At 36.7% G+C, this 27,382-nt stretch overlaps 1 protein-coding gene across 3 annotated transcripts in view; it reads right to left on the reverse strand.

The window, feature by feature from the left end:
• Window positions 1-27,382, reverse strand: part of LOC131152044 (fanconi-associated nuclease 1 homolog) — a 71,046-nt gene that overhangs the window by 4,130 nt on the left and 39,534 nt on the right. Inside the window, exons 9-14 of one of the 3 annotated variants that reach the window (XM_058103627.1) lie at window positions 21,476-21,546; window positions 21,287-21,374; window positions 21,057-21,197; window positions 20,754-20,980; window positions 14,096-14,369; window positions 13,719-13,952 (exon numbers count right to left, since the gene is read on the reverse strand). In XM_058103627.1, the coding sequence (XP_057959610.1) occupies window positions 13,719-13,952; window positions 14,096-14,369; window positions 20,754-20,980; window positions 21,057-21,197; window positions 21,287-21,374; window positions 21,476-21,546 (1,035 nt within the window). The remainder of the gene's footprint in view (window positions 1-13,718; window positions 13,953-14,095; window positions 14,370-20,753; window positions 20,981-21,056; window positions 21,198-21,286; window positions 21,375-21,475; window positions 21,547-27,382) is intronic. The other 2 variants (XM_058103629.1, XM_058103628.1) reach the window with 2 other exon arrangements.

A 27,382-nucleotide genomic window follows, 5' to 3' on the forward strand; every position in this document is an offset into this window, starting at 1 on the left:
GCAAGATACTTCTAGGATTCATGGACTCCATCTCAACACATACAACCACTGTTTCAGGCCCCAATCAACTCAGTAAACACTGAAATATAGCTTGTGGAGGCACTGCACAATCATTCCTGCAGTGCTGCCCATGAACAACTACAAGGAGAGATATTTGGACAAAAATTCATCACCCAAAACCCAATAATATCGTTTATAGAGGGATTCAAACAATATAGGATCATTTCAAGCAAAAACAATTGCTGTGTGAAGCCTTGTGTGCCGGTCCGTGGGATTGGCATTGTTCAACTTGCACATAAGGGTATGTGCAGGCAGCTCCAATAATGGGATTATAGGGGTTGGTAGATCACCAGTGTTGGTGGGTGACTGGCGTTGGCTTAGCAAGATCTAAAGGGGTTTCACTGTTCTTAAACTGGTAGTCTCGCCCAAGGAATTTTTGGCAGCTGGCTGCTAGCTGGTTTTCATGCTTAGGGTAGTGCTACCAATTGTCCTACGATGTAGAGATGCAAAGGAGTTAAGGTTTTAGGCTTGGGTTTATAGTGGTTGTGACACTTGGAGTTTAGGTTTCAGGGCCATGCCTTGATACCATCTTAAGAGTATTGACTATTGTGTAAAGTGGAAGACCTAATCATAATGATAGGTCTCCCCCTCTATTTATAATATATGCCAAGTACATGAATGACCATACTACCCTTACTAACGCGCACTGACTCATGCTTACTAAACACAGAAATAACACGTAGCAAAATACTAAATAACAAAGTAACCAGTAACAGCTATGTTCCCTTAATATCACATAAAGCAATCTACCAAAATTCCTAATTTCAAGTCTGAATGGAATTGGAATAAGGATTAGGTACATGCAAAGTTTCACGAGGCAAGCTTGTCCAAGACCTTGCATTGCCTTGCCCGTGGCCACTTGTCATGCACCCTTTTGCTTTTTATGCAAGTAGATACGAGTTCTGTTTGGAGCTATTATGTACAACTGCAATGATTTGGGGCTGTAGTTGTAGTAGGACTCATTGATATGTTTTCATGTTTACTTGTGTTTAGTTTGGTAATGGTTCAGACTTCAGAATGCTCATTAGGGCTGGGGAACTATCAACAAGTTGTAGGCCCACTATACTATGATAGTATGAATATTAGCCAACATTGCCATCCTGCTAAATATTTGTGGACTTTGAACTTTTCTTAATCAATGGGCATTGCCTTACTGTCTCATCATGTGATTAACTACTACTCTTGCTTAATCTGAGGGTGAGTATTCAAAAGTTTCAATAGCTCATTGTACCTAGGATAGTATGATTTTATTTAGCATACAAAGTAAGTTGTTTTTTTCTTATCACTTGATGCTTGTGCGTGTGTTCATGTGATAGTTGCATGAATCACTTTTGGCTAACTAGTCCAAGCTTACACACTATAACAAGTGTTACCAGGCTGCCCTTACACTAGTTCAAGTGATAGGCCCTTGAAACAAAGAAAAGTTGCTAAGTTAAGCATGCCAATTTATTAAGCATCAAGGTCAATAAATTTTGATACTGTGTTGAGTATTGATGAACACTTGGCCTCAGAGCTGTTATGAGGAGGACCAAAGAATAATGCTTAGTAAGTGTAGAAGAACAGATAATTGAATAGAACCCAGTCGTGAGTAATGTGATGAAAGTGGTACTTGCTTTGGAATTGATTCACATTCAAATCTGATTATATGCACAAGAATATGAGTTTGAATCCTAGAATATTATAGTTTTGATTTTAAATTTCAATTCAAGGAAACTATTATCTAATTATAATTTATCTACATCATTAATATTGTTTGAAGAGAATATGTTCTTTTAGTAATTAGGTTGTGTGAGTAGGGCTATTGTTGTCCTTCATGTCCTATAATCATTAATATACAAAGAGGGCAGACCGGGAGCCACACATAAGCTCCAGGGAACAGTGAGAGGGCCTTTTCTTTCTAATATCTTCTTCACTTCTTCTCTCTCCCCTCTCTAATCCTAAGTACTGTATTTTATTCATTGAAACTTCAATTTATTTCATATTTGCAGCATGGCATTGGAGCACTATACTTCACTAAACCTGATTAATCTTAGTTGCTGCCATTCTCTTCCTTTTTTTCTCTCCCTTGTCAACTTTACACTGATCTCTTTTCAGGTTTGACTGTCATTTAGGTTTCAAATCCGCCCACGATACACCTAATGTCGTAATTCTTTCCACACACAGCTGCTCTCAAGCCCAGCCAAAGGAGGGTTGCATTAGGTAGGTCATAGGTGACAGCCAATGTAAAATTTGTCACCTTTATGGAATCAATCATTATTTGCTGGGGTATCCCTATAAATCTGTTGAAATTTAACCACCAAGGTGTAGTGAAAAATGGAAATGGGTGGATAGGTTGTCGCCCTGAGATGACATGCTGTGTTGGTGTCTGATTATGGTATCAAAAATATGCAAGAGTTCCACATCATTATGGATGTGGGCATGTAAAGAAACTAGTTCAGGATTAAAAGAAAAATTAATATAATCTGCCTCCAAGAAACTAAGTAAGCAGGTGAAAAGGCTTGAGAAATTGAAAAATCAGGATCTAAATTTTGGTATAAAAACATAATAATGGAGCAGAAAATATTGTAGATAAAAGTCTAAAATATAGTGTCACAAAAGTTTAAAAAATTAGGAGACAGATATAAATCATGATTGTCTTACAAAAGAAAGGACAGAAAAGCATGGATAAGAGTAATATGAACCCTGGTGAAGAATGCTCCTTTCCACCCATTCAATCTCCTAGTGACTCTCAAAAATCGGCTCCTAGAAGGAGTCAGCACTAGAATTACCTCCTATGGGGACGCTTAAATAGGTAATAGGCCAACTCAAAAAAGCCAGAACCTACTAGTCAAGCAAAAGGATTTGTATTAATACTTAGATCTTATCATTAAACTCTGGAAAAGTCTTTCTTCAAGAACTCCCAACAATCCTGAAAATGCAATTGCACGCCCATCCATACCAGGAATTCTATCTCTATCCATCTCAAAAACCACACCTTTAATCTCCTCCCCAAAAAGTTTCTCTAAACAATATGCTTTATTTGCTTATGTAGGGCACCAGTCTAGCCCCTACTGCCCCAACCATATCCCTTCCCTCAATGTACCCTAGAAAAAGGTTCCTATAAAAACCTGCAATATAGTCTAGGTAGTAAACACACCCCTATCATCCTCCAAATCTTCAATTAAGCTCCTACACGACTCACCACCCTATGAAAAAGTCTTTAGTTACAATCCTCGTCCTTACCCAATTCATCCTAGACTTCTGCCTCCAGCTCATCTCTTCCCTAAATTTGTTCATTCATTAGACAACTGAGCTCGTCTACTAGCTATTTCTTTCAAAAGAGATCCCTTCTTAGCAAATCTATTAGTTACACCTAATATAATTCCTAAATTATACCATTTTTTTCCCTAGACCAAACATCATGAAAGACTTCTACATTCCAGTTTTTAACTTTATCCTTTAAAAACCTCAACTTTTCACAGAACAAGACCCCTCCAAACCTTCTATAATGCATTCACCCACCAAACCCTAGCAACGCTCCAAACATTAGAATATGTCAACCCCATGTTTTATCCTCCTCACCCTACAATATTGATTATGCTGCCTCCTCCAATATTACAGGTAGTCTTAATTTATTTCAGCCCTTGTGCTCTAAGGTTACTCTTGCTAATGGTTTCGTTTTTTGTGGCAATATTATTTCATTCCCTTCTATTCCTACTTCATTGATCTTATGTGTGCCGAGATTTCATTCGAGCCTATTATCTGTGTTTGTCAATTAACTAATTTCGTAATTGCTCCTTAACCTTCTTTCCTTCTTAGTGCTATTCAGGGTCTCCAAATGGAAAAGAGGATTGGTGGAGGGCTTGAAAAGGATGTACTGTATTATTTTGATGGTGGTGGTGTTGGTGGTAGTGGTAGATCCAGTTCAGGTCACACAACTAGTTCAAATTCTACTTATGGTGTTTCTCTGGGTTAGTGGCATGCTTGTTTGGGTCATCCATCCCTTCAAATTGCAACCATATTTTCCCATTTTTTCAAGTCTATCTCTCTGTTCGAGTGTTCAACATGTTAATTAGGAAATCACATTAGGACTTCTTTCCATCTAGAGTTGATTGTTGCAGTTTTCTCTTATTTATTCAGATATTTGGGGTCTATGTAGAGTTAAGAATTTGATTCACCATAAATATTTTGTGTGCTTTGTCAACAATTTTTTTGCTTATAACCTGGACCTATTTGTTAAAAGATAGCTCTGAATTTCTTGAAGTGTCCACTCAATTCTAACAAGAAACAAAAACTCAATTTGGCATTGACATTCAATTTGTTTAATCTGATAATAAACCCGAATTTGTCCAAATAAGCTTCGGCCTTTTTTTTCTTGGATGAAGGGATTATTCATCAAACATCATATGCACGTACCCCTTAGCAGAATGAAGTAGTTGAACGGAAAAATAGATATTTACTTGACATAGTATGGTCTATACTCTTTCATATGCATGTTCCTATAATCTTGTGGATTAATGCTCTCTTCATAGCCAATTTTCTGCTTGATAGGATGCCTTCAAGTGTTCTAAGGGGACAAAATTCCCTTCTTCATTGTGCACCTATAAACATCCATGACTGTTATGCTTTGTTTCTTTGAATGCACATGTTTTGTTCATGTTCTACAATCTGGTTAGGCAAAGTTCTCACCTTAACATGTCTTTATTGGGTACTCAGGAACCCATAAAGGATATAGATTTTATGATCCCTACACTTATAGGAACTATGTTAATGCAGATGTCACCTTTTTTAACAGGACAACTTATTTCTCTAGAGTCGGATCCTCCCTAGACGAATCCATTTTGAGTCCACCAATGATTTCTTGTTCCCACCCTTACCCCTCTATAGAAAACTTCCACTCCTTTTCGGATCATTGGTTATTGATCTAAAGAGAAACAATCAAGGAATGATGAGAAGTAGGTGCAAACGTCACACCAACCATGCAGCGGCCTCTTTTAATCTTCACTATCTCAACTTCTGCCTTTGGAGATTCATCCGAATGAACGTAATTAGGAGAACTTGTAGTCAAGAGTCCTTTGCAGCTTACCCTACTGCCTATTATGCTCCTATTTTTCACCATCCTATTACTATGTGTTCTTTTGCCTTGTCTATTTCGTCTATTTCGTCTATTTCTATCCCTTCCTCACATGTTGAAGTGCCCACTAACCCTGAGAGGAAGCACATAATGGATGTAGAAAGGATGCCTTGATTACTTGAGGGACATAGAACTTGGATCCTTCTCCCAGTAAGGAGCTGGTTATATGTTGTTGGGTCTACATTCTCGAATATATTCTTGGTGGCTCAAACAGTCTAAAGGTTCAATTGGTTGCCAAGGGGTACACCCAAACATATAGTATTAATTATTTTGAAGTTTTCTCTACTGCAGCTTGACTAAATTACGTTTCGTTATTTATCTCGTGTATGGGGATTTGTAGGAAGAGGTGTACATTAAGTAGCTTCTTGGGTGTGTTGCTTGCGGGGTGGGGGCAGGGGATTGCAAGGTAAGTAGGCGGCATAAGGCCATTTTATGGTCTTGAGTAGTCTTTTTGAGCCTGCTTTGACAAATTTAGTACTATGGTCTCTGGATTAGGTTTTATCTAGTGCTACTGTGATCATTTGTTCTTTGATAGCAAAAGGAGGATGTGTGTGGTATTCTAGTAGTTTATGCTGTTGATATCATAATGAAGCAAAATTGCAGATGATGAGCAGTGGCTTCAAGAAAAATTTCATTTCAAATACACTGTTACTTTCTTGGCATTGAGATTGTATAGTGTAACATAGGGTTAAACCTATGTTAATGAGCATATGCCTTGGACTTGCTAAGTGACACTGGTATGTTGGAAGCTAAACTAGTTGATACTCCTATGAATCCCAACATGAAGTTGTCTAGGGATGTCAGACTGCATTTTGAAGACAATTGTATAGATAGTTGATAGGCAAATAGATGATATACTTGACTGTTGTTAGACTTGACATATCATTTGTTGTGAAGGTGGTGAATTAATTTATGAAAAATCCCATGCTGCAACAGAATACCTCAGCATAGATTGGGCTGTCGCAGTTGGAGATTATAGGTCTTCTAGTGGATAATGTACATTTAAGGGTGCTAATCTTGTTATCTCATGTAGCAAGAAATAAACTAAGATTTGGTGTTGAAGCAGAAGACTGAGCTGGCTCATATAATTAGGGAGCTTGAGTGATTGAAGTCTCATATGTCAGAAATGGGATTCTTAGTAATGAAGCTCATAGATATGTTTGTGATAATCAAGCTGCCATTATATTACTAGTAATCCAGTGTTCCACGAGAGGAGAAAGCACATTGTGGTTGGCTGTCATTTTTCGAGGGATGTCGTACTGAAGAAGGTTGTGAGGACTTCATTTGTCAAAACTGTGGATCAGTTTGCGATGTCTTCATAAAGGCAATACTTAAATCTGCCTTGTCTAATTGTTGTAACAAGCAAGGTTTAGATGGATATTTAAACATCTCTAGCTTGAGGAGAAGTGTTAAAATCAAATATGTTATTGTAGTAATTAGGTGGTGTGAGTGAGAGCATCTTTGTCCTTCATGTCCTATTATTATTAATATAAAAAAGGGCAGACTTGGAGCTGTATGTAAGGTCCAAGGAACCACTGATGGGATCTTCTCTGGTTAGTCTCTTCTTCTCTTCTCCCTCTCAAAGCCTAAGTGCTGTATTTCTTCATTAAAACTTCAATTTATTTCAGATTCGAAACAACCATATTATAACATATATAGTGAAGAATTTATCGAAACAAAGGCATTTGAAATATGATATGCAAAGTTCAATCAGAATAACCATTAAGTTTAATTTGATTGAAATTAGATATCACAATTCGAGCTCAAACTCAAACTAGCAGATCTAAATCAGTTCCAAAGTCAGATTTTAATTGATCCAGATTTTAAAACTTGGGTTACAATCATACCTTTTGATGACCATTGTACTCACTATTCACCTCACTTATCTGAGTAAGTTTCAAGAACTAATAGGCTGTGTCAGGATCAAATGAAGTGGAAGCAATTAGCAAGTACATGTTTTTTACTAAACAAAACCATGATGCAATCTAGAGGGACCTGTGCTATCGAAAACCTGGCAACAACTTTGCTAGAGTACAGTTGTCCACTGTTGGCAATTTTTCCCCCATGGCGCTCCTTCTAGAGAAGTAACAAGCAATGAATCTAGCTTTCTATCAAGGTTGTTGGGTGGAAGTGAAGAATGACTTGATTAATGTTTTCAATGAATTCTATTGGAATGGGACTTCAAGTAAGAGAATTAACTCTACTTTTATCACTTTGTGCTGAAGAAAAGTAGGTCCATTAAAATTTTTTATTATAGACCTATTAGTCTAGTATCTAGTGTTTATAAAATAATCACTAAAGTACTAGCTAAAATGTCAAGTGCGGTGCATGATAAGACTACTTCTAAGGCCCAGTGTTCTTTTGTGTGTGTGTGTGTGTGTGGGGGGGGGGGTGGTAACAGATTGTAGGTGCCATTTTGATTGCAAATGAAATTGATAAGGACATTAGGAGGAGAAAGAAGAAGAGGCTAGTTTTTAAGTTGGATTTAAAAAGCTTACAATAGAGTGAATTGGAATTTATTGGATAATACTTTTGTAAGGGGTTTGGAGAGAAATGTCATAGGTGGATGAAAGTTTGTATGTCTAATGTGAATTATTTGGTGATAGTGAATGATGAGCCTAAATCTTGGTTTAGGGCCACGAGAGGGATTAAACAAGGGGATCCTCTTTCCTCATTTTTTATTTTTTTGTTTTAGTGGCTAATTTTTTAAGTTAAATGGTTGATAAGGCGGTGGATAGAGGATTAGTGAAAGATCTAAGAGTGCAGAGGGAGGAGATTTTGGTGTCACACCTTCATTTTGTGGATGATACTATCTTTTTCTTGGAGGATCATAGACCTTCTTTAGATATAGTAGGGCCTCTCCAAATTTTTGAACAGGTGTCAGGGCTTAGAATAATATAGGGAAGAGCATTTTGGGGCTACTAACATGCTTGCAAAGCGTGTTAGGGAATTAGCTTTGGAAGTGGGGTGCAATGAGTTGGAATGACACTATCTTATCTAGGGGCTCATTTGGAGGGTAATCCTATATCTAGTTTTTTTGGGATCAAATGATGGAGAGTGTCCAAGCGTTTAGATGGGTGGAAAGGAGCTCTTTTTCCTTTGGGAGGTAGCGTTACCTAATTCAGGCTTGTCTTCCTAGTATGTCGTTGTATTTTCTTCCCTTTCCCAAATTTTAGTGGGAGTCGCCAATAAGACTGAGAGAATTATGAGAGATTTTCTCTAGTCAAGGGTAGGGGGTTTTAGGGATCATTTAGTAAAAAGGGAGGTGGTTTATAACTAAAAGGGAGGTTGGTTTGGGTCTTGGAATGTGGTGTCTAGGAACACAATTCTTTTGGCTAAATGGCTTCGCAAGTTCCCACTACAGGATTCTTCCTTGTGGCATAAAGTTACCAAAAGCAAGTTCAGACTTGATGGGAATGGATGGGATACTAATTTGGGCTCAAGATGTTCTTCAAAAAGTCCGTGGAAAGCGCTTTCCCAGATTCACCCTCACTTTATTACCCACACTAAATTTATGTTGAGTAAGGGCTGTAATATCTGTTTTTGGAAAAACCTTTGCTTGGGAAATGTTGTTTCGTCCACCTCTTTTCTTCGCCTATTTCACTTGAGCACAGGGCACAATGATCCTATTTCTTCTTTTATTGTCAATCCAGGTGGTCCTTTACCTTCTTGGGATTTTCACTTTAGGAGATCCTTGAATGATAGAGAAACAATTGTGTTATCTTCTTTGTTGGTCATGTTGAATAATTGTCGGGTATTTTCAGAAGATGATAGTTTATCCTGGTTGTTGGATCCTTCGGGGGTTTATTCTTGCAAATCTTTATGTGAATTCTTGGTTGGCACCAATTTCTCCTTTCCACTCTACAAAATTATTTGGAAGGTTAAATCCCCCTTTAAATCAAAGCTTTTCTTTGGTGGTTGTGCTTAATAGGATAAATACTAAAGACTTGCAGCAGATTAGGAACTCCTTAAAGGCACTCTCTCTAGATATATGTGTGCTTTGTTTTGATGGCTCAGAATTTGCTCCACACATTTTCTTACATTGCAATTTTGCATGGAAGGTTTGGAACAAGCTATTCAATTATATGGAGAAAGTTGGGTTTGTCCAAGGGCAGTGGAGAAGTTTTTGGCAATATTTTTTGTTGGATTTGGCAGAAAGAAGGAAGGAATTGCATTATGGAATTGTGCTTTTTATTTGCGGTGTTTTGGGGTTTGTGGAAGGAACGTAACTTGCATATATTTTCGGGAAATTCTTATATTAGCTGTTGTTGGAAAAGGTTCATTTTCTGGCTTCTTTATGGTGTGTGGGTAATAGAAACTTCAAGGGGATGAGTTTTTCATATGTTCAGCGCCATTGCATTCTCTTCTTAGGGTGCTGATTTTCTCTTGCTGCTTTTTACACTTGGCTTTCTTTTTTTCTTTCTTTTTTCATAGGGTTCACTAATTTTGTTAAGATGTATTTTCTCCTGATTGTACACTCTCTATCTAATGAAATTCATTTTTTTTATCACAAAAAAAAAAAAAAAAAGCAATCGATTGTGATATATATATATATATATATATATATATATATATATATATATACCTATATACACATATGTATATATATCAGAAAATCAAATCCTGGTTGACCCAAAACTATCATTTTCCAGCCCAACTTTTGGGCATATTGAACAATTCTTGCAATTCCTTGTTGCTTATATATTTTTCAATTGATTCTCATTACCAATATCCATTTTCCTGCATCAAAGTATATTTTTCAAGCAGTTGTCTTCACCTTTTTAGTTTCAGCCAATGGTAAGATCTTCTCCTCTCTTGTTATTTCTTTTCTTATTACTGTTATTAAATATTTTTTTATCAATTTTTTTTTTACGTTTTTGTGTTTTCATTTGCAAGTCTTAGAATATAACAAAATTTAATTTTTAATTTTCAAAAAGTACTATTGTGTGGATTTTAGTCTAGCTTGGATGCACATTCTAAATTGTATGCTTCAAAATTTTATTCAATGCATTTTATTGTGTGAGTAGTTTCTACTAGTTGTAGGGTTTAACTTAGAAAACGATCTTCATGAAATAAGTTTGCTAAAAAAAAATGCAAATGTGTACTTCGCCTGTGTAACAAAAATTCTTTGTTCACACAGCTGGTCCCAAGCCCGGATAAAGGAGCAGCCGAGCAGGGTTGTGTTAGGTAGTTGACAGTCAACGTAAACTTTGTCATATTTTTATCATGAATTCTTACCAAAATCGCCTAGATCAAGGGAATAGACCAGGTCAATATAAAAGGGAGAGGGTTACTAAATTAGTACAAGAAACTAAGATAAGATTAGCAACTTGGAATATAGGGGCTCTTACGGGAAAAAGTATGGAAATAGTGGAATTAATGTTTAGAAAGAAAATTAATTTAGTCTACCTTAAAGAGATGAAATGGGTAGGAGCGAAAGCTAGGGAAATCAAAAGATCGGGATTTAAACTTTGGTACACTGGCAAAGAGAAACATTAAAATGGGGTGGGTATTATTGTAGATAGAGACCTAAAAGATAATGTAGTAGAAGTTAAAAGAATAGGGGATAGGATCATTACAATCAAGTTATTTTTAGGCCTAAAGATAGTGAACCTCATTAGTGCATATGCTCCTTAAATAGGCTTAGCAGAAAATATGAAAAGACAATCTTAGGAAGATATGGATAGTATTTTACAAGGGATCCCGATGTCAGAAAAGACATTCATAGGAGCTTATTTGAATGGTCACATTAGGAAGGATAATATAGGGTATGAGAAAATAGATGGAGGCCATGGATATGGATATAAAAATGAGTCTGGTGATACAATCTTAGATTTTGCCATGTCTTGTGATTTGGTTATATTTAATACTTGCTTTATAAAAAGAGAAGAACACTTAATAACTTTCAAGAGTGGGTATAATAAAATCTAAATAGATTTCTATTTAACTAAGAACACGGACCATCTATCTTGTAAGGATTGTAAAGTTATCCCAGGTGAAAGTTTGGCTACACAACATAGAGTCTTAGTATTAGATATACATATTAAAGAATAGAAGAGAAGGAATAGCATAAATCAACACAAGAGGACTAGATGGTGAGACTTAAAGGGAGATAATATAGTAAAATTCAAAGATAAAATGAACAAAGAGTGTGATTGGGCAATACGAGATCGGGTTGATGCAAATACTGTTTGGAATGAAATGGCAAATTCTATCGTGAGGATAGCAAAAGAGGTTTTAGGTGAGTCCAAAGGAAGATACTTTAGTAAATAAAGTTGGTGGTGGGATCAAGAAGTCCAAAGGCCGTTAAGACAAAAACAAATTAGTATAAGAAATGGCAAAACTGTAGAAATATATAAAATCTTGAAAAATATAAATCAAGAAAAAATGCAAAAAAAAAAAAATATCAATGAAAGTAAACATAGAGCTTATGATACTTTATATACTAAGCTAGATACAAAATAAGGAGAAAAAGACATTTATATACTTGCTAGAGCTAGAGAAAGAAAATACAAAGATTTAGGTTTTGTAATATGTATAAAGGATGAGAATGATAATGTCTTAATTAGAGAAGAAGACATAAAAAAAAGGTGGCAAAGATACTTTGACAAATTGTTTAATGAAAACCAAAATGAAAGATTGAACTTGGAAGTGACAAATGAAGAAAAGAAAAAAAAAAAAGGAAATTTAGTCTTAAATTAGAGTCCTTGAAGCTAAGATGGCATTAAAAAAAGATAAAAGTGGGAAATCTATAGAACCAGATAAAATACCAATTTAAGTTTGGAAATGTTTAGGGGATAAAGGAATTATTTGGTTAACTAATCTATTCAATAATATTATAAAAACCAAGAAAATGCTAGAGGAATGGAGGAAAAGTGTGTTAGTACCTTTGTATACAAACAAAGGCAACATTCAAAACTATAATAACTATCGTGGAATTAAGACTATGAGTCATACGATGAAATTATGGAAAAGGGTTATTGAACATAGAATAAGATTAGAAACAAAGATCTCAAAAAATTAATTTGGTTTTATGCCTAGGAGATCAACAATAGAAGTTATTCATCTTTAAGAAGTTAAATGGAAAAGTTCAGGGAAAAGAAGGACTTGCATATGGTTTTTATTGATCTAAAGAAAGCTTATGATAGAGTACCTAGTGAAGTGCTTTGGTGGGTATTAGTAAAGATTTGCAGCAGATATACGGAGGTCATTAAGGATATGCATGATAGAGTAGTGACTAGCATTAGGACCATAGGATGAGAGTCTAAAGAGTTCCCAACCTCAATAGGTGTTCATCAAGGTTCTACTTTGAGTTATTATCTCTTTACTTTAATAATTGATGAAATTACTAGAAATATCCAAGATGAGATCCCTAGGTGTATTTTGTTTGTAGTTGATATCGTATTGATTGATGATAGTAGGAGTACAGTGAAATCTAAGCTAGAACATTGGAGAGTCACATTAGCGTCTAAAGGGTTTAGGATAAGTAAGAATAAGATTGAATATATGACATGTAATTTCAGTAATATAAGGAATAGCAACAAAGAGAAGATTAAATTGGATAATCAAGAAATTAATAGCACTGATAGATTTAGATATTTTGGATCTATTGTGCAAGGTGAAGGGGAAATTGAAAAAGATGTACTTAGAATTAAGACAGGTTGGGTAAAATGGAGGAGTGCATCAGGTGTGTTGTGTGATCGTAGAATACCCTTAAAATTAAAAGGAAAATTTTATAAAACGGCTATAAGGCCAGCTATGTTTTATGGTTTAGAATGCTGGGCAACTAAGAAACAACATACACAAAGAATGAAAGTCTCCGAGATGCATATGCTAAGGTGGATGAGTAGTCTAACATTAAAAGATAAAGTAAGAAATGAACATATACGTAAAAATTTAGGCATAGCACCGGTTAAAAGCAAGATAAGGGAAAAACGACTTAGATGGTTTGGGCATTTAAAACACAGGCCTAGTTGAACACTTGTGAGAGAAGGAGTGAGTTAGTTATGAAAAGGGATAGGCCTAAAATTACTTGGAATGAGGTCGTGAGGAAGGATTTAATAGCTCTTAATCTAATAGAGGAAAATGCTCTGGATTGGGTGAATTTTAAAATACAATACGATTATTGTTTTGGAACAAACCAGACCCTTTTGTTATGCCCTTCCTCTTCTTCTTCCTCCATTTTATGTGAATCAAATCATCCATTCAAACTCGTCGAAAATGTTATTTGAAACAGCATATATCAAATTAGAAAAACAATTTTCCTTTCTTCCTCCAAATATATGTTTCACTTCTCTATGTTTGCAAAGTCAAGTGGCTCCCATGTCAAGGACACAAGGCTTACAGTTCCAGTTAGTAAAATTGTCAAATTGAAAAGAGAAGCATACCATTATTTATTGAGCACCCAAAGAAAAATGATGCAAAGGAATAAATCCCCATGATTTTTTATATGTGGCACTTCTACTAACCATCTAAATATAACAATGCCAATCATCAGCTTCAGAAAAAAACATATAGAAAAGATGATATGTTTATGGGTAGCAACCTGAAACTTGTTGCGGAAGACATCCGGCACATCAGCAAAGATAATATCCCACAAAAGGAGTGCAAAAATAGTCAACCAAATGCCACTCTCCGTGTGAACACCATGCCAGCCCCCTCCTTCACTGGCATAATACTGCAGAGCAAGCTGCTCTACTCCGCATTGTTCCCCATCTTCACCATAAAACCTGCTCTTCGTCCCCGTTTTACAGTTTAAAGGCCTCCCTTGAATGTGAACCTAACTTAGTAGCCAGAAGTCAGTCAAAGTTGTTATGCCAGACAGCTTCAATCAGTACAACTAAGAAAAAAAATTAATATCTGGATTTGAGTCTGACCAGCAGTTGGAGCCTAAAAGAATCTACAAAAGAATCAAACAATTACCTCAGTGATCTTCCTCTTGACAGACTCTGAGAAACTGGGAATTTTCCAGCGCCTTGGTGGTTTTCCCAAGCGTAGAACCCGCCTTTGTAATGCTATCTTTGAACCAGCACGAACCCATGGATCTAATAATCCATCTTCAGCAACTGAAAGACTCTCATTTAGATATCCCACATGCTCCAAATCAATTGACAGCCTCAGGGTCCAATATCCTCTTCTTCGATCACAAGTAAAATTAATTAGCAGCCTTTTCAAGAAAAAAATTGCATCATGATACCTGAGGAGGATACAAAAGTCATTCAAGGATACTAAACAAAATAACAGACTGCATGCAATGAAAAGCCAAAATATTCTATATGCTTTCAAGTTATAGTCTTAATTATCCATCCTTATTGTTTTAATTACAGTCGTATTTATCCAACTATAGTTATAGCTGATAATGATAATGATCATCATCAATACTTGCACTATGCCTACCAAAAAAAAAGCAGTATGTGTGTCAGAAATCAATAATTATATTTAAGAGGAAAACAGGCTCTAAGCAAGTTCAGTACCAGAAGATTTTAGTCCCCACACATGCTTTATGACATCTAATGGATTATGGCTCGTCACACTCATAACTAAATTGGCTAAATAAAAAGTCAATATACTCTGAATAACACTGTAGTAGATTTAGATTGAGGGCCAATGTGGACACAAACATTTCTGATTCACCATGCAGCAGAAGAACCAGAAAAACAGTTCAGAAAAAAAGGCATGGAGAAACTAAAAGAAAAACTAGGCATATTGTGGAAGTTCTTCTTTACTTATTGTTTCAATTGAAAGTTCTCTGGAGTGAAGCAGCTCTCACAGCTTGTCATCCAATCAGCCAGATTTCTTCAGTTTTTAATCCGAACTCTCCTGATCAACTTTTCATGTGCGCCTTTGTTTGTATATTTGGCTGTGTTTCTTTTAGCATTGGAAGGTGAACCCCCATTCTGCTAAGCCTACAGTGTAACTATCTGAGATATTCTCATTTTCAGAAAGAAAGGGACATCAATGTTAAGTCCTAATTTAAATTGATTCTTTACTCGTGTTGACGTCACTATCTTTGAATTTACTCAATATAACATTGTTCAATTCCTTTGCCGATGAAACTATCTCTTCCATACCTCTCATGCTGCTCCTAATTTTGATCCTGAACCATCTAGTTTTCAGGTTTACACTCAGAAATGACATCTAGTATTTTTGACCCAAACTATAGATTCTAGTGCTCTGTCAACGTTTCTTTGTCCTCTTCTGCTCATAGTAAATAAGATCCTCACATTGCTCTTCAAAAAGTATGCTTGAACTTCCTATCCGATTTTTAATTGTGTCGTATGATCATCACCTTTTATTATTTGACCATCTTCTGTTCCTGATTCTGTTTTTTGGCTAAATCTCACTCTCACCCTGCCAAGAGAGTGCTAAGAAAGACAAGATGTATGCTTTTCTATACTTGGGGATATGTGAACTTTCCGTAACTCAATAATAGGTTACCGCTATGCAAGTAATCCCAACGGCTCAATTCATAGGTTAAAGGCTTGTCTGGTTCACCAAAACTACACCCAAGTTTTTGGCATGGATCAAGATTACTCAAGACGCCTTCTGACTAGGGGCCAAAACCCAAAAATTGCCTCTGCATTTTTTTGTATCTGTCTTCACTAGCCTCTGCATAAATAAGATATAAAAATGTTTTTTGCATCAAAAGTGCAGAAGGAAGTCTGTGTGGAGCAACTGCCTAAGTTTGTTGCTTAGCAGGGAGTCGTTGGTTTGTTGTTCACAAAATTCCCTCAATGTTTTTAAAAGCCTCCTTGGGCAGGGTTGGTAGATTCAGCAAAGTGTGATTTGAGTTTGCCTTCAAAGGTGTAAGGTTGACTATTCTCTCATCTAATATCATACACTTGCAATGAAAAATATCTACTCACTGTGCACATGAATGATACTCAATCAAGTTAGGAATCCAATGGTTGAAGCTATTCTTAAAAAATAAGTTCTAAAACAAGGATTTGGGCAATTGAAGTAAATGTATTTGTTAGAAGAGAATATGTTATTGTAGTAATTAAGTCGTGTTAGTAGTGGTATTTCTGTCCTTAAGTCTTTATAATAATAATAATAATAATAATAATAATAATAATAATAAAGGAAGGCAGACATGGAGCTAGACATAGGCTCCAGGAAACTGCCGCCCAATTTTCTTCTTTTTCCCTTCTTCTCCCCTTCTCTTCTCTTTTTCTTTTCTCTCTCCATCTCTAACTTTACAAGAGTACTCATTGTGTATGTGAATGATAATCACAAGTGATGATGGTAAGGGAATCCAAGAGTTGGAGCTATTCTTTCAAAGTAAGTTCCAAAACAAGGTCTGGGCAATTGAAGTATTTCTTCGGCATTGAGGTAGCTAGGTCACACAGGACAATCTTTCCATCACAGAGAAAATATGTACTTGACTTGCTCAGTGAAATGGGGATGTTAGGTTCTAAACATACTAACATTCCCTAAAACCCTAACACAATATTAGTACCAGACGAGAGGAAACTAATGATAGACCCTGGACGATATAGGATGCAGGTTAGGAGATTGAATTTTATACAAGAATTGCCAGACCAGGCATTTCCAACTGGTATGGTCTGTTCTTGAATGCTGCATAAACAAATCATTGGAAGCAATTGAAGTATGCCAAAGGTGCACCAAGTTGAGACTTGTTATACCCACAGTGATACATCGATTCAAGGGTATATTGATAATGATTGGGAAGGATCTTCTTGGACATCTACCACTAGTTATTGTGGTTTTGTTGGTGGCAACTAAGTTTCATGGAAAAGCAAAAAAGCAAACAGTTGTTGCAAGGTTTAATCCTGAGTCTAAGTGCATATGTACTGCTTATACCACTTGTGACTAAGACAGGGTTAAAAATACATGGTTTTCAGAATTCTCAACCTGCATAGTTAAATAGTTGATAATGATATAGCCGTCCACTCTGCCTCAAAACCAGTATTTCATGAGAGGACACAGCATATTGAAGTAGACTGTCATTTTATTCAGGAAAAACGTCTGCAAAACCTAAATAAGATTACTCATATGATGATAGCAGATTAGCTGGCTGATTTGTTCACTAAATCCAAAGGTTTACCTGGCTAAATTCAAATGTAACAAGCTAGGAACACATTAAATATCTGCTCTAGTTTTAGGTAGAAGCATTAAGGTATGTATAAATAGCATCATTGTCTTTCTGTACACAAGTAGCATAAAATTTGACAGCTATGGTCATTGCTTGCTACAGTAATACAACTAGGGTATTCTTTACGATACCAAAGGCAATGTGTTTTCTTGTTCCAAGACTTCCACAAAATGGTGAATATTCAATTTGATGCCAAAAGTCAAGATTTTAAGGAGCAATAATGGCACAGAATATGTGAATGGTGCATTGGGGGTTGTTTTCATGATCATGGAAATGAGATTATTCATCAAAGAAGTTGTTCCGATACACCTGCTGGGAATGAAGTTGAATGAAAGAATCAGTCTCTTCTAGAAGTTGTAGGGTCTTTAGTGTCTACAATGAATGTTCCCAGAGCCTAATGCAGACAAGCTATTCCTATAGCAGCATATCTTATCAACCAAATACCATTGAAGGCACATAATTTGAAACTCTTCTGAAGCTTCTTTAAGGCACATGCTTTCTCATACAGTAGTCACACCTGAATATGGCATACATTGAGGTCTAGTTTGCAGAATGCCATCCTGAAATTGAATGGTCAATAAAAATAGCTTACTAAAGATGTGTGGCACCTAGCATGGAATGCAAAGCAAAAACCTTTAGGAATCCATAGCATGGAATAGATAATGAAAGATTATTTCCAAATTTCACCATGGGTATTTTCTTGATGATATTTTTTGTTGATTTCTACATTAGATAAAATTTTGTTTAAAAACAATAAACTATTTCTTTTTAACCAGCACCTCACCTTACTCGGGTGAACAGAGTGTGGCACCTAGTGCCTTAGGGAAATAGGAAGTCTTGGCACCTTAAGGGTGCCCTGAATTTTAACCGAACTGGAATTTGACGGAACAAATGAATAATGACTGGCAGACCTCTCTTGTTGCATTGAGAAAATAAGGACGGCTACAGTATTGCTCACAATCCAGTCTGACACAACAAAGCATATTGACAATGACAAACATTTTATCATGATGTGCGTACTAGAGATTCTAATAGTCCTTTCAGTCTGTTGCTTGCAAGAAAGGCATTCTCCACCTTGAATGGGAATGTTGACAAGTATATGTTGGCAGTAAGTTGCAAGTCTGTAAAATAATCAGGGAGTTGATCAGCAGTCAATTGCTGTAATGGAGTGGGAGCTTGTGAAATTTAAATTCTTCCCATCTGGTCAGGAAACAAGAAAACCTACAGCCACATTTACCCTCTTCTCTCTGTCGTTCATTCTTTTATCTTGTTTTTATTCTCAACTTTTTCCTTCTAAACTAGGCTGTTTGAAAAAAATTGCAATAATGCAAGGCTTAACATCATCACTCCACCTCTCTCTTCAAAATTGCAGGCCAACAATTGGTTTTACCATTCTTTCAATGCCATGGACCATATATTTCAACATTTTTTTATAAAAAAAGAATAATATTATAGAAAGTAGGAGTAAAACAAAGAAAAAAATAAAACAGGGAGAACAAGAAATCCTCCCATTACAAAAGGAGAACACCTAGACAAAAGGAAAATAACTACAAGAAAATTCTAAGTAATGCCAACCAATCCCCCTGTAAGTCTTCTAGGGGGACATGAAAGAAACCATTTACTGATTACCAAAGGGGTGCAAGGAACACCACTGGTCCAAAGCATGCTAATAGAAGCGGCAACACCTTTAAGAGCATTTCTCGCCCATCAGATACACCAAATGATAGCCAGAACAGTACAATGCCACAGAGCTGCTAAAGTTCCTTCGGTCTTAAGGCGTATGCTCTCATGTTGGCCTAATTCTGTGCATGAACACCCAGGAATTCGGTGCCTAATTTGGCCTATTGGATCTACCATATCGAGTTATTTTCCTTACTCAGACCCAGCTAGGTTAGTCTTTTTAATGACTCACTTGAAGTATTGCAAATTTTTAGGCCAATTATGGTAATATCCAACATGACTAACCTCAGGTTGTTTGAAGTTCAAATTGAAATCAGACTTTCTATATCTTGTACATTGGGAAGCAACTGGGACCCTTCCATTCTGGGCACTAAACAAATCCATATAGTTATGGAGCCTAACTCTGTGGGTGGGTGTCAAGTCTTTGGCCGGAAAATTATGAAGAACATTTGTGTATGAGCTTAACAAGATTCTCTGACCCGCACTGGTTCTATCCCCATCTTTGATCCTTCATACATTTGTTGACCCACAGTTTTGACAAAGTGGCGCCAGTCCTCTTTTCATCTACTTGCTCTCTTCCCTGAACCCAAGATCTCCTTCAAAATCAGCATTAGCCACTACCATCCAGGGGACTCTACTCCTGGGAAGTGAATGGATTGGTTCCATCTGTTTTCTCTGAATCCTTCCAGGTAAAAAAATGATCTCATTTGTTAGTGAGCAACTTCTTATGCATGAAGCCTCATACCAACCTCAGAGCAGATTCCCTGAGCCATTATCCAGACCGAAACAAGGCATAAATGCAGGAGCTGTTGGAGTTTTTCACCATTCAACACCAAGACAGATTTACACTTTCCAAAAAAATTCAGAGATGCAAACAGCTTTATCCAGACTATCGAAATTGAACACTTTTCTATTGGCCTGAAAAGAATGAGATTATACCTGTCTGTGTTTTCTTTGCTTTTCCTTTCGCTCTTTCAGGTTCCTAGATCAGTCAAGGATTTCTTTGTCACTAATCTCCATCCTTTACCTTCCATATATTTTAACATAATATTTGCTCTTTCTTCCTATTTCATTTTCCCTATTACTCATATATTTTCATGTACAATCACATAGCTTTTGGACATCTATTCCCCTTCTCTAGTCTCCGAAAACTTAATCTAATAGCAATAGCCTTGTTCAATCAGGTGTTCTTCTCGTGCAGCTTCAAAATCCTTACATTTGCTAGCTCTTCCAGTAATAGAGAACTCCTAATTGTGATTTTAAACTTTGTGTGACAACTCACAGCCATCCCTCCTTTGGCCTTGGGTTCCACCATGTAGAAAAGACGCCGAAGACAATGTAGGAAAATATTGTGTTAATGAGGCCCTATACATAGAAATTTCATGCTCATATTATTTGTATGTAGCAGTGGGAGGCAAAAAATATATTCAGAAATGTTAAGCTCTGAAAACAAAAATTATCTTCATACATGCTGTTGTGTATATCTAGGGTATGGAACTATGGATGTAAATGCACTAGTGTCAATGCTTTTTAGCGTTGCTTGACCTCTGATCTGCTTCTTTGAGTATCAATATATCTGTGCAAAATTTTCTACTACTCGTGTACAATCTAGTTTATATATTGCAACATCCTTGAAATATAAGACCCTTCAGAAGGAAAAAATGGTTGCTGAAATGTAATTAACGGGAAAAACATATTTGCAGAAACTAATAACGAAAAAGTCAGGCCGGGAGGAGAGTTTTATGATTGGAAATAGAACATTGCATAAAGCAGCTGATAACATACCTATGCTCATGTTCGAGAAAGGAAATTCCTAAAGAAACCACTTTTGAATAGACCCATGAAGCGGAAAAGCACAGAAAAAAAGTAGTACAGGATTTAGAAGTCGAAGACTGAGTTGCGTTGGCAGAAGAGCTGAATATACAGGAGTCAGAAATCTCAGTGCATCTCAACACCAATTCAAAATTGTCTTCATCAAGCGATTGATCCATTATTTGTGCAACTTCAATGGCCTGTTACAGTTAACAATTAAATTTGGAAAGGCAACAGAAGGTCAAATAGTAGTTCCACATGAATACAATTAGACACCTCTTCATACGCAAGCAAGTCACTTCGAGCACAAAAAATTTGCTTTGTAATTATACAATTGTAGTTTGGATACTTGATTATCCCCAAATCAACCAGCAGAAATGCTGAGAGATCTTGCTCTCCATTTAGGAAGAAAAGCCTCTGCATGAAGCACCAAAGTTCATGAATAAATTTTCAAATGTTAAACCACAGCCACAAGTTTGCTCAGTTTACTGAAGTATTTCTACAACCTGGGCACGCCAGATCAGGGACTCAGCTGTTGTAGAAATTCGAATGCAGGCTCCAGTTTTTTCTAAAACCACGCTTGGAAGGTGTGAACTGCATAATCAATAGTTCAAAAAAATGATCAGGAAATGGAAATCAATTAACAGTAAGCAGCTAACAAACTCAATGAATCACTAACAGAGAGTCCCTTATACCATAATCCATCTTGATACAAAGAAAGAAGTGAAGCAATAAAATCCCGCTTTCGTGTACCACGAGTGCATTTCTGAAGCCTCAACATAACCACAAAAATCATAAAAACAGCCAATCAGAGAAACAATCAAGAAATAAACCCACAGTTTCACTTCCCAAAGAGCAAGATATTTCTCCTGATTAAGATTAAGAGAATTTAAATTATATCTATCTACATTCTCCATAGGTAAGGGAGAATTCATTAAAAGGGAACCAAGGGTGCGTCACCCAAGTACAAGAAAACAAATTGAATGATACAAAAAAGTAAACTCAGTTGTGTGACGAGGTATTTCAAAAAATAAAGGATTGTGTAGGTGTCCAGCATGTAAAATCTCCTAAACCAGCTAGTAAGAGTTGTGAACCTTATATCCTTGAGGGTTGTGAAAGAAGCGGCTGTTCCTTTGAAGGATCTTGTCTCTCTCTCTCCACATGACCAAGGAATGTTGGTAGGGATCAAAGAAAAGGCTTTTTCCCTTTCACTATTCTTGAGGATTGTGAGAGAAGTAGCTGTTCCTCCGATGGCTCCCTTGTGTTTTTCTCTCTCCACATGAACCAAAGAATTCTGATAGGAATAAAAAGAATGACTTTTCTCTTTCACTACTCTTAGGAATACCCTTTCAGGCCCAGATATCCTTTTCCACTGTCTCAGCTGTAGCCCAGTGCTGTCAGGCCAGAGCAGTAGCCGAGTTCTGCAGGTTTATCGTCCAGGGACAGTGCAGCAAAATGCAGTTCACATATTCAGCATCATCTTTACAAAAAAAGCATATGTTAACCAAAGTTATCCCCTTTCTATGAAATTTATTTACAGAGGGTATCTTTCCCAAACTTGCTTCCCAAGCGAAAAAAAAAAGAAGTTAACTTTCGCTGGGAGTGGAGCTTTCCAGGCGGTGTCCAAGGGTGTTAGAATACCACTTTACCAAAAAGATTAAGCTATTAGGTTGTGGACCAACAATGTATATTAAGCCTTAACACTTCCCCACACAGGCAGCCCCACAGCATGTGGAGAGATAAACAAACAATGAACAACACCCATTATAGGGAATCAGATAATTCTAAACAAACAAACAATAAATGTGTGCAACAAGACTACAACCCAGGACCTCCTGGCAATCATGTTTCTGATACCATGTTAGAGTACCACTTTACCCATAAGCTTAAGCTATTAGGCTGTGGGCTAATAATGAAAATTAAGCCTTAACAAAGGGGAAGCTGATCCAAGCCTCAGGTAGGCTGTCCAGCTTCTCATACAAGAAACTAACCAAGCAACAGCCACTTTTGTTAAGCCAGCGCCTAGGCACATTGATATTCTTGGACACGGGAGTAAAGGCTATTCAAGAAACTACTGGGAGCCCCTTTTCTTGCATAAAGAGTAAGGGCAACTCTAACTGCTCCAAAATGAATGTGGCCCTGAGCTAACCAATGCTGCTGAAAAGCATCTGGGAAGGAGAGCGAGAAGCAGGTCTCTTTGTCAGAAGCAGGATTTTGGAAGTGGTCCATCATTGAGGCTTGTACATATTCTCTGATTTTCTTTAGGGTAGATGGAGCAATGAGTTTTTGACTGTCTGGGAAGAAGTGGAAGATGAGCCTCTTGCAAAGAAACTGTAGGGATTTATTATGGGAAACTGGATAACTGGAATTTTGCTATTTTCTGGAACACGGTATACTTCAAATAGAAAATCTGACTTATTCCAAAAATATCTGGGAAGACAAATGGAAGAGGATGATGTAGAGTCTAGAAGGAACTAAAGCGATATTTTTGAAGGATATGATATGTCTGAAAGTCTCTCTGGTGCAGTCTCTTTTCTTTCTGATCAGATGACTCAATCATCTTTACCCAATATCCCAATCATGGGCATTTCTTACAGCAGGCTCCCAAGTTCCATTTTCAGAGTGATAAGCATGCATAATCACCAAAGCATCGGTAGTGCAGGCTGAATCAAAGATGGCAGGGAATTGAGTCAAGTGGAGGGGAACCAAACTAGATGTCCTGCCAAAAGAGTATAACGTCACCCTTTCAAACATCATATAGGATGGAACTGAGAAATCCTCCCAACCATTGCTGATCCATTTCCCGTCTCCCATATGATTTACTTATCATTTATTATGTCTACCCACTGCAGTCAAGGTCATGCTTCGAAGCAATAACCTTTCTCCAGAAAAACTCTCTCACTAATGAATCTCCAATGCAATTTTCCAACAAATGCCTTCTTGAAAAATGTGGCAGCTTTAAGACTCAAGCCACTTTTTGAATAGGCTGTCGAACATTTCCCCATCTGGGTAAGATTTGAAAACTTCTCACGTATTTCCATAAAGGAATCTTTTTTGGATGCCCTCCAGTGTTTGGCCAAAGAGCAAGGGATTGGGAATAGGGACATATGATATGCCAGGAGATAAAGAGAGCATTCTTGATGAGGGTAAGTCTTCAGCCCTTAAGGAGACAATATTGTTTCCAATGAGCCAACTTTATCTCAAGCCTTTCAACAATAGAGTCCCATACCCTTTTTCCCTTGAATTTTGCGTGAAGAGAAAATCCTTAGTTCAAAGGAAAGGTTCCCAGCTTGCAGCCCATGTTCCAGCCAAGACGACACCATCATCTACATTCCAAAAGGAAAAAGCTTGCTCTTCTCTAAATTAACTTTCAAAGAAGGATGGACCTTAGGTTAAGGATTTGATGAGCCTTGGCTTGACAAACTTGTGTGTTTTGCAGCAGGAGACAGAGAACCTCCACTGCAATGATGAAAAGCAATGCAGATGGCGACCCTCCTTGCCAAAAACATCTGGAAGAAAGGGGGGGGGGGGGAACTGAGGGGCAGCCTGTCAGGTCCCTGTTTTTGGCACGTGACCAGCCGTGACTCCATCTAAAGTTCAATGGAGGCACTAGGCCAAGGCAAGAATTTACTTTGCTAAACCGTCCTTTGAAAAGAAGTTAGAGACCAATTAAGAATGAATATTTGTTAAAAACAAAAGATACATACATATATTTCGTAAACAACTAAAAACATTTTACTTTCAGTAACAAGCTCTTTGGGTTGTACTTACATACAATATTTTTCACACTTCCTAGTCTACATACATATCCGCCAACCAAATACATGCATAGTATCCCTAGTGTCTTCCAGCCAACCTATAACACATGTCAAAATGGCAGTCTCCTGGAGAACTTAACAAGTGGCGCTCTCCTTCAGTTTGAACCTGAAACTATCAAGGAATACGGTGCGCAACCACAAGCTCAATAGACATTCTTAATTCCCCCTTATTCAAATAAGGATTACAATACTTAACACATGATTTCTTACATGCATGTGGAATCATATGGTGCATTAACACGCTCTTTATTCAAAGCAATATGCAGGACACACTCTTTATTCCAAGTAGTCTGTTCATCTAAAGTTACCATCACAAAACATCCAAATAGCATGCATATATACATTTTTTCAACACAGCAGCACTGTCCAAACTAAGTGCAAAGTTTATCACAAACAAGTTCCCAATTCCAGCTTGGCCAACCACCGCCTAATGTGGAAATACCCTCCAGAGGTTTAGGGCCTTTCACCCAAGGGAGACACAATCCCTACTTGTTCAAATTCCACAATATCACAGCCACAACACATGGTGCCATCTACAACAACAACAACAAAACCAAGCCTTAGTCCCACTAAGTGGGGTCAGCTATAAGAATCTTTTTCCGCCAATTTATGCGATCATGGACCATTTCCTTTGATAGATTCAAGGATATTAAATCCTTACTCACTATCTCCTCCCAAGTTATTTTAAGTCTACCCCTGCCCCTTCTACTGCCCCCCACAGTAACCAAGTCACTCTACCTCACAGGTGCACTATGTGGCCTACGTTGCAAGTGTCCAAACCATCTAAATTGTCCCTCCCTCATTTTATCTTCTATAGGAGCCACACCTAATTTACCACAAATATGTTCATTCCTTAATTTATCTTTCAATGTTATATCACTCATCCATCTAAGCATTCTCATCTCGGCAACTTTTACTTTTTGGATATTATGTTTTTTCGTCACCCAACATTCCGATCCATATAGCATAGCTGGTCTTATAGCTGTCCTATAAAACTTCCCTTTCAATTTTAAGGGTATTCTACGATCACATAGCACACTTGAAGCATTTCTCCATTTTACCCAACCTACTTTAACTCTATGCATTACATCATCTTCAATTTCTCCTTCAGCTTGCATAATAGATCCAAGGTATCGAAATCTACAAGTGCTACTTATTTCTTCATCATCAAGTTTAATTTTGTCTCCAATATTCCTCCTATCATTACTAAAATTACAGTTCATATATTATGTTTTATTTCTACTTATCCTAAAGCCTCTAGATTCCAAAGCTTCTCTCCATAATTCTAACTCAGCCTCAACTTTGTCCCTAGTTTCGTCAATTAATACAATATCATCTGCAAACAACATACACCATGGAACCTCCTTTTGAACACTCTTAGTCAATTGGTCCATCACTAACACAAAAAGATAAGGACTCAAAGCAAATCCTTGATGTACACCTATGGTGATTGGAAATTATCTAGTTTCTCCATCTATAGTCCTTACACTAGTCATTACTCTATCGTACATATCCTTAATGACATCGGTATACCTACAGCATACACCTTTTTTTTCTAAAACCCACCATAGAACTTCCCCAGGTATCCTATCATATGCTTTATCAAGGTCAATAAATATCATATGCAAGTCCCTCTTCTTTTCCCTAAACTTTTCCATTAATCTTCTTAAAAAATAAATAGCCTCTGTGGTAGATCTCCCAGGCATAAAATCAAATTGATTTTTTGAGATCTTCGTTTCTAACCTTAATCTTTGTTCAACTACCCTTTCTCATAGTTTCATCGTATGACTCATAAGTTTAATTCCACGATAGTTATTACAATTTTGAATATCTCCTTTATTTTTGTATATAGGTATTAAAGTGTTTTTCCTCCATTCATCTGGCATTTTCTTAGTTTTTACAATTGTATTAAATAAATTAGTTAACCATATAATTTCGTTATCACCCAAGCATTTCCAAACTTCAATTGGGATGCTATCTGATCTTATAGTTTTCCCATTTTTCATCTTTTTTAGTGCAAACTTAACTTCGTTAACTCTAATTTTGCGAATAAATCTTATATTTTAAGTCTTTTCCTTATTTGACAATTCTAAGTTTAAGCCTTCTATTTGGTTTTCGTTAAACAACTTACTAAAGTAACTTCGCCATTTTTCTTTAATATCTTCGTCCTTAACCAAGACAATATCATCCTCACTTTTTATACATTTTATATTTCATAAGTCCTTACTCTTCCTTTCTCTAGCTTTAGCAAGTTTAAATATATCTCTTTCCTTTCTTTTGTACCTAATCTATCATACAAACTATTAAATGATCTATATTTAGCTTCACTAACGGCCTTTTTTGCATCTTTTCTTGCCTCCTTATATTTTTCAAAGTTATCTCTATTTCTACATTTTTGCCACGTTTTATACCAAATTCTTTTTGTCTTTAAGATTTTTTTGTACATCTTTATCCCACCACCAACTCTCTTTGCTATTCAAGAATCTTCCCCTTGATTCACCTAAAATCCCTTTTGCTATCCTTTTAATAGAACTAGCTAATATATTCCAAAGAGTATTTGTATCTATCCCATCCTCTATGGTTCAATCCCCATCTTTGATCATTTTATCTTTAAATTTTATTATATTTTCTCCTTTTAGGTTCCACCATCTAGTTCTCTTACACTGGTTTATTTTATCTTTTTTCTTCCATTTTTTAATACATATATCTAACACTAAGACTCTATGTTGTGTGATTAGGCTTTCACCTGGAATAACTTTACAATCCTTGCATGATAAACGATCT

The sequence above is a fragment of the Malania oleifera genome, chromosome 3, assembly GCF_029873635.1.
Source record: "Malania oleifera isolate guangnan ecotype guangnan chromosome 3, ASM2987363v1, whole genome shotgun sequence".
Lineage (NCBI taxonomy): Eukaryota > Viridiplantae > Streptophyta > Magnoliopsida > Santalales > Ximeniaceae > Malania > Malania oleifera.